Source organism: Centruroides vittatus, unplaced genomic scaffold (genome assembly GCF_030686945.1).
Source record: "Centruroides vittatus isolate TY-2023 unplaced genomic scaffold, ASM3068694v2 contig_794, whole genome shotgun sequence".
Taxonomy (NCBI): domain Eukaryota; kingdom Metazoa; phylum Arthropoda; class Arachnida; order Scorpiones; family Buthidae; genus Centruroides; species Centruroides vittatus.
Genome location: NW_027122512.1, coordinates 445,843 through 453,788, shown reverse-complemented (window position 1 = coordinate 453,788; position 7,946 = coordinate 445,843). Strand labels below are relative to the sequence as shown.

At 33.9% G+C, this 7,946-nt stretch overlaps 1 protein-coding gene across 1 annotated transcript; it reads left to right on the top strand.

The window, feature by feature from the left end:
- Positions 1 to 845: 845 nt before the first annotated feature.
- LOC136981787 (uncharacterized) lies at positions 846 to 4,820 on the top strand. The gene is made up of 6 exons (XM_067278161.1): positions 846 to 1,269; positions 3,120 to 3,213; positions 3,291 to 3,376; positions 4,366 to 4,470; positions 4,542 to 4,598; positions 4,673 to 4,820. The coding sequence occupies exons 1-6, from the start codon at positions 976 to 978 to the stop codon at positions 4,787 to 4,789; spliced, it is 753 nt and encodes a 250-aa protein (XP_067134262.1). The 5' UTR covers positions 846 to 975; the 3' UTR covers positions 4,790 to 4,820.
- The last annotated feature ends 3,126 nt before the right edge of the window (positions 4,821 to 7,946 follow it).

Here is a 7,946-nt window from a genome sequence, read left to right as displayed (position 1 = left end):
ATTCAATTCGCATTACCTTGATACTGTGGGAATTTAAAGAAAATAGACTTTCATAAACACTAAAATAAACATAAAACCAACCATAAAACCATTTTAAGGTATAATAATTTGATTTTATACTCTAAGGCACTTATATAAATTAAACATGACGTTGGGTTGTAAACAACATGTCAACAACATATTCATATTCACATTATTCATATGAAATCTGCATACGAGTCGTGGGTTTTCTCTATTCTAAGGTCTTTTTCAGGCCCATCGTGGAGTTGGTCAGGTCATATGGTATTGAAAGACGGGCCAAACATACTATCTTGGGTTCTTCTACCGCTCGGATTCGATTCTGTGCAATCAGAGCCTTAAAAGCCTTAAGTATGGGTTATACTTTTAATGATGTTTTGTACTAAGAGAACCCTCATAATAAAAAGTAGGCTATATGCGAACAACCCGCAATAAAAATGTGTGCCATAACTCATCCACCCAAACGATTAAGTTAATATCGAGGTTTGTACATTGTGGATCCTTATTTTTAAAAATATTCCCATCGGAAAAGTGTGGTATGTTTAAATTATCGATAATAAGGATAAAGGCTCAAGAACGAATCTGTACGAATACCCAAAATTACTCTAAAATATATTATCCTAAGACTAGTATAAAAATTTGTGTGTTGCATTGTAAAATTTCATTCTAATTTATGGAAAAATCCGGTATTGCAACGTATCGGATGCAAGTAAATCATTGATTATCCAAACTGGAGGACGATAGAGCAGTAGACTCCAGACTTTCGATTACATCCTATCGAAACCAAGGTCGTAGAAAGATTAATTTTATCGCAGTCATTATAAGTATCGGTTGCAGGCGGCAGTTTGAAATACTTTTGCTATCAAACACGTTGAGTTTTCATATATTAAGCCCTTAATTAAAAATTTCTAGCGAGAACACCGTAATTAAAATTTCTTATGCAGTTTAGCATTAGTTATGGAAGAGAATGGTAAAAGATTTCAAGTAATTTGCCAAAAAGCCAAAGAGCTCTTCAATAAAACTTTTGATTTCTTCACAAAATTTGCAAAGAATAAGGATGGTGAGCAGCCAGTTCTTTCGGCAAATGAGACTACAATCCAAAACGATACATCAAACGAGGAACAAAAGTCTCTCCTAAGTACAGGAGCATCCTTCAGAAGTGAATTTCAAAAGTCGTTCGAACAGAGGATCCTTGCAACGAGGAGGAAAGATGACAAATACGGAAGTATAGCAGTAGCATTGCTCTGTCTGGTGAGAAGCAAAACAATCCTTTGTATACAATAGTTTTAGGTTCGATTCAATAACCGATTCTTCTGTGGATGGTAATGGACATTCACAAAAATTAAGTGGGCACACGTGAAATCCTCATTGTGAACCACATCTCAATTACGTTAACATAAGTTACTTTAATTATGCTTATTTTTATATAATTATCGATGATTTTAGTTTATAGAATTAAAGAAAGTTCCCTGAAAAGGAAAACAATATGCCAAATTTCTGGATAGATATATTGCTTTATTGGTTACTTAAGAATTTACAGGTTACAGACCAGTCTATAACTCTCTCTAACTCTTTACGATTTGTTATATTAGATAAAAGTTTCTAATCTCTGATTATTCCTGAGTTCTCTGCAAAAATTTCAAACTTACTACCAATAAATTTAATAATAAGTATAAAAATTCTATTGATATGCACTGTGTAAAAAGCACGAAGATTTTGGTATAATGATAAAAGGTATCAACATAACTCAGTAACTTGTCAGGAGGTCTTTATTACACTTCACTTATCACTCTCTCCTTATCATAAACTCTATTGTTGGTATGATAATAAACAAAATTCAAGCAGAAGGAAGGACCTACCAATGCTTTCATTTGTAGAGTATATTTATTTATCTTACAAGTTACCAAACAAGAAGCTAAATGAATGCTATCCCTCCTTGTTTACATAAAATGTGCAAAAGTTTCATTAGCCTATATAATTATCGTACTCTTTCGTGTTATGAAAATGGTATTAGTATTAGAAAACAGCAAAACCCTTTGTTTTAAATGATCTTTACAATATACTCTAGAATTCATGTTTTATATGCTTCTATAGCTCATAGGGGCAAGCATAATACAAGAAGGCCTACCACTAAAACTTGTTCTCGATGCAAATAAAGAAAAGGAAGATCCTGGATAGAATTCCCCCCATTTCTTATTCTTACTTGTAACTAGTGTTTGAAGTATCTTCCTTTGTTTTACTGGAGTGAAAACAGCAGAAAGGTGGTTCCATCATCATAATTAAGCCCTCCTTTGCTTTTAATTCCAAATTGAAGGGTAGGAAAGATACTATTGACTAAATTCACTTAGTTAACATCCCATAAAAGACAACTGCATTACCATAAGAAGTATCTGTAGAATATTTTATCCAATATTTAGATGAATTAATTATGATAAAGTAAAATATCTTAATGATTTCAATATTCTTAATATTGTCTTATCAACAGATAAGACAGCAACAAGGATTAGTGTTGATATGGATAATTTAATAATTAATTAGGAAATGATCTTGAATCTGTTACTGCAGGAGTTCATCAACCCTGCCATTTTGATATTGATATGGAAGTAGGATATTGGTATCTACCCTTTAGATAAATGGTCAATCTTTGTTACTGTTTCACAATCACTACTAAATTATCTATAAATTAAACTTAAGTTATTTATTTTTTTTTTTACTTTAAATCTTTACTTGTAATAATCAGTGAACAGTTTTATATCAGGGTTCTTAAGTAACAATTTGATTTCTTTAAAAATTTTCCTTCTAAATGGGTTAAACTAACTCGATATATTAATGACCATTTTCTCGTGAAATTCAAAGAATTTTATAAAGTTTCTCAGTAAACCTCCTGCATTCCAGGTGCACAGTTTATTTTAATAAACTATCTTTATAAAATACGTACCAATTTTTAGTAAAATGTACATATATAATAGCATGTTTTTAGTAAGGAGTATTTAAATGTGAATATTTTGCTTTATTAATGGTATTATTGTTCTATATTAAAGACACGTTTGTTTTTTATAATTATTTGTTACTATTTAATAATAAATATTTACTTTTAACAGGCTACGAGAGCAGCGGGATTACTTTTATGTATTATATATTTGACATCACCAAAGACTTTTTCTCAAACAAATTTAAAGAATATTCATTTAAAAGGTATTTTTTTACATATTAAATAGTAAACTTTATTATTTAAAATTGTAATTTTATAATTTATTTATTTGTCTTTTTAGTTATAAAGTTTGTCGTACTAATATGTACAGCAGAATGTTCCATTGTATTTATTGTCAGCCTTTTATTAATCTGTGGCATTTTGATGGTAAGATATTTTATAATTTATTCACAATTTACAGAGGTTTTTAAAATTAATTTTAAATGTATAAAGTGCCGTAAAACCATTGTCGGGATGTTCTTCTCGAAAAAAACAATCTTGCAAAAGATCTTCACTATGCGGCGCTTCATTTAGATTGACTGTATTATAATATATGAGGCCCTTCTACCAAAATATTAAGAAATTCAGAAGGCTTTACCGCCTTCTGACCCGAGGGCTCAAGCTGTAGACTTAACTAGTGTAAATCGTCGTATAAGACTCATCAGTGACTGTATAGATAAAACCACCGAATGGTAATTGGTGATGGTTTGCACCTCGCCAATATGCTGGCCCTTTGTAATTTGTCGGGTATTTTTCACGTGTTTATCATCTAAAACCAGTTTCTTGAGTTACTCCAGAGACAATCTCGACAGTTAGATCCTTCTCCACCCGAGGCCTTCTTCCTTTACTAAATAATAGTAAACCTTTAATTAACACGTCAGCTCTAGCAGCTAACAATAGCGAGGTTGAGGCCGAAGTTTTAAACGCGAAAACGTGTACGTCGGACGTTCAGCGGCGCCATCCTGTAAGCCTAGAAGTTTGACAACGGCGTTTGGAAAGTCGAGCGTATTCCACTAAAAAACGCCATTGTCAAACTTCTAGGCTTACAGGATGGCGCCGCTGAACGTCCGACGTACACGTTTTCGCGTTTAAAACTTCGGCCTCAACCTCGCTAATATGTGGGCCTTAGGTAGTCACTTGGCTCTTCCCCCATAAGTTATTCCTTTTTACAATTGTAAATTCGGGGCAATATGTTGGCATTAGAAGCATTTCCTCTTGTACCAAATAACGCTCGGGCTTTGTAATGCTAGGCCCTAAACTACAGTTTGCTCAACCCATACGTAAATCTGCCCTGCTTCTATATTACATTACTAGAAACCAAGCATAAGCGTTTAAAAATAAGACCACGTTATCAATTATACTTGAATTATTTTCAGAAAAAGAAATTCTTATTAATTCCGTGGTTAACTTGGACCTTTTTGGAAACAGCCTGCTGCTTACTCGCTATAATACCTCTCATGATATTTGCAGTGAAAGGATTGGTAAGTGTATTTACTTCCGTATAAAGTTTCGATTTAAATTTACCCAATCTAAAAATAATTTTCAAAAATAGCCGTGGTATCCCGTTGTCATTTGGGTATGTTTCGTGGTCCCTCTCATATCCTTGCACGTAAGTATGAATTTACAATTGGGAATTATCTATAAGACTCAAATATTTCTAAAGAATTGATTATCTGTTTTTAGAGATCGTGTGCAAGCTTCGTTGCCAGCCATTATTACACCTTATCTGAAAGGAGGCATCTACCCTTAAGTGATATTATAATCGGAAAATACGGAACTTTAGTCTTGACTGATACATAGAGTTTCGAGTAATCGTTTGTTTCAACGAAACAACCAATTACTGTATTCATCGCCTGGTATCTGTACATATTTTCGGAAAGTTTAAAATAATTTATTGTACAAAAGTACAATTTTTGTACATAGTTTCATTGTGTTTATTATGTTTTTCTTGAAATCAAATCTGATAGATTTGTTTGTTTATCGATTTTCTGTATCAGAATATGTTTAATCTGTATTCAAATAAAAGTTTTTCAAAGAAATTATTTATATTATTTATTGGATTTTACTTAATTATCAATTAATGCGATACAGTCGATCATTGATAAACAATAGACCCTTCGGGCGAGATGTTTCCAGCTATTGTCTCCCCTATTTACACAATATAAAATATGGCAGTACCAGAAAAAAACCAATACAAATCATTTGACTGATCTCTTGGATACAGAGAATTCTCAAAATTTAGTCTTGATGTAAATAACAATCTACAAAAGTGATTCAAAATTATTAGCCTATTGCCACGAAGAGGCAATCCGATTTGAATTATTAATGGTTTAGTGGATAAAACCACTAAACACTGCTAGTTGGTTGCTGGTTTGCATCGCAAATAAACTGGCCACACAGAATTCTCCGGGTTTTATTTGTGTCTAATACATAAATAATCATCTCTCCCGATATTACGGTAAAAATATCGAGTTGTTCTTGTATTTTCGCCACGTATTTGCTTTAATTTCGTTTTATATTCCCGTGTACGGTCTTGGTTAACGCGAAATGTTTATATTTACACGTTCGTATTTCACGACAGCACCACCACGTGCATTTATCGAACCCTGCCCTATTCTAACTCCTGGCCCCACACCGGTGTTTCTTTTTAATCGCCATTATACACGAGTCAAATTCCGAAATTATAATTTAAAAAAAAAATCAAAAATTCTCTTCTCGGTTTAACGCGTAACAATCGAATTCAACAATTGAACTTGTTGTTGTTGCGTTTTGCTCTTGTTAGGAAGAGTGCGATTTGGAAAGCGATTCGAAGATGTTTTTTGATGGTGGAGAGTATCGACCCCTGCCCCATCCCCCTGGGTATGAGACGTTTTACATTTTATTATTATTTATTCGGATAAGACATTCGTTTCAGAGATTAAAGGCTTTATAGAAAAACTCCCATCAACAATATATAATTAGGCCTAATTAAATGAAATGTAAAGATTCCGACTCTGGTTTATATCCGAAGCAGACTTTACGATTTTTGTGTCTTCCTGTAATACGGGGCTTTATAAAACACAGTTATTTAAATGAGTAATCGGGCCTCTTTTATATTACAGATTCGTGTCTAACTCCGGTACGGAATATGACGAAATGTACTAAAATTCTAATCTGAATTTCGTTTAATAAATATAAACTATAACTTTTTAAATTTTAATACGCGTTGTTTTAAAAGAACAGAAGAAGATTTAGACTAGTCGAGTGTTTAGCTACAATTCATAAAAGGCTTATCCCCTGTGGCGAATAAATTTAAAAGCATTGAGAGTAGAATTAAATAGTTATTGTCTTTGCACATTTAGGGAGGGATCGGATAAACACGTGGACGTGCGAAGATTCGTCAGTCCACACAATTTGGATGATTTTAAATTTCGAGGCAGCGAGATGAAGAAAGGCCTCTCGAAGCAGTTCGAACCGTCGACCGGTGCTTTCGAAGGTTTGGACGTTTTTGAAAATAACATCGAGCCCGCTTATAGACAAGTTTTGATGAAGGTTCGACCGATCTGTCAGACGGCCCGCCAACGTTTTAACAGGTAAATTACATTACTGTTTGTACATAATAAACTTATGTATATTATAACATGAAACGGCTACGAGCCGCTTAACGTTCTGGGATACACGGCGTAAAAGAATCATCGTAGAGTGTAGTTATGCAAATTTTATATACTTTATATAAGTTTCATTTGTGTAGGGCTTTACGTATACGTTAGCCATGCGTAACGCAGTGATAATAAGTAGTTGTGTATCTACTCATATCTAAACGTAGAAATGCTGCCAATTTTTTGGTTCCGTTGTAATCCACCATCGTGATCTTATTGGATTCGTACGTAAGCGGCGCATACTCGTATATATAATCAAACTTCGATGTAGTGTTACTTTGTGTGAATGGCATTAAATCGAATGTTTTCCAAGTGTTATAATTTCTCTTTAACATTGGTGGTTAAAGTTTCGTAATTCAATTTCAAGTTTATATGTTTATTTTATTACAAGTTCTTTGTTTTCTTGTTTAGTGAGAGATTGGTCGAGGATGTGGAGGATGAAGAAGTGTACAATAGAGAGAGCGCGGTTGCTCCACGAAACGAAGACCCGACAGAGCACGAAGATTGCGGGCAAGATAATCCTGGCCGTGAATATCGGGAAAGAAATACGTTGAAGAAGGTCGGGTCGTTCTTTAAGAGCGTGTGGAAACCCGTTAAGAGGTAAGATTTTGTACGCGATTTAGCCTCGGCTCTGAAATTGGCAGTGAATCGAGTGCTGTGTTCAGCCCAAGTATCGATTACACCAAAAATTTTTATAGTATTAAAATTTGAATCTGAAATTCGAGTTAGAAATATTTGTGAATTGATGAAAATCGCGTAACTTTCCCGTGTTTTACGACGCTGTATCGAGAATTGGCGACGTATTCGTCTGCCATGTCCGTGTCAGTACTAATGCAATGAAAAGTTAAGATGAAATTGAAAAATCGAATTCTAAACATCACCGAACCAAGGAATTAGTAGATTTCATTATCTTAGTTTCACTCATTGTAGGCTAATCGATAGAAATACGGCGGAACCTCGATATAGCGCCGCAATATCTTTTAACGAAATTCAAATCGAGTTAGACGTTTTCCATGAATAATTATACTTGATTTTCTACATTTAGATCCGTGCAGAGAGTGTGTAAAATGGCCAAAGGCGGAGAATGCGAGTACGTTCAGTTCGAGTGAGGATCTCTTGGCTTCCATCTTTCCATCGACAATAAGATCTGCTCTATAATTCGCTGTAACTTATTTGCCGGATTTGGGCCAAGTTCGCTTTGGGTAAGTGTCTATGGCAAATTTATTGTATTTTACACCAAACACTTAGGAGATTTTACGGTCTCGGTTTATAAATTAACACGATTTCATACTAAATCACAATTAATGGCGGACAACAGG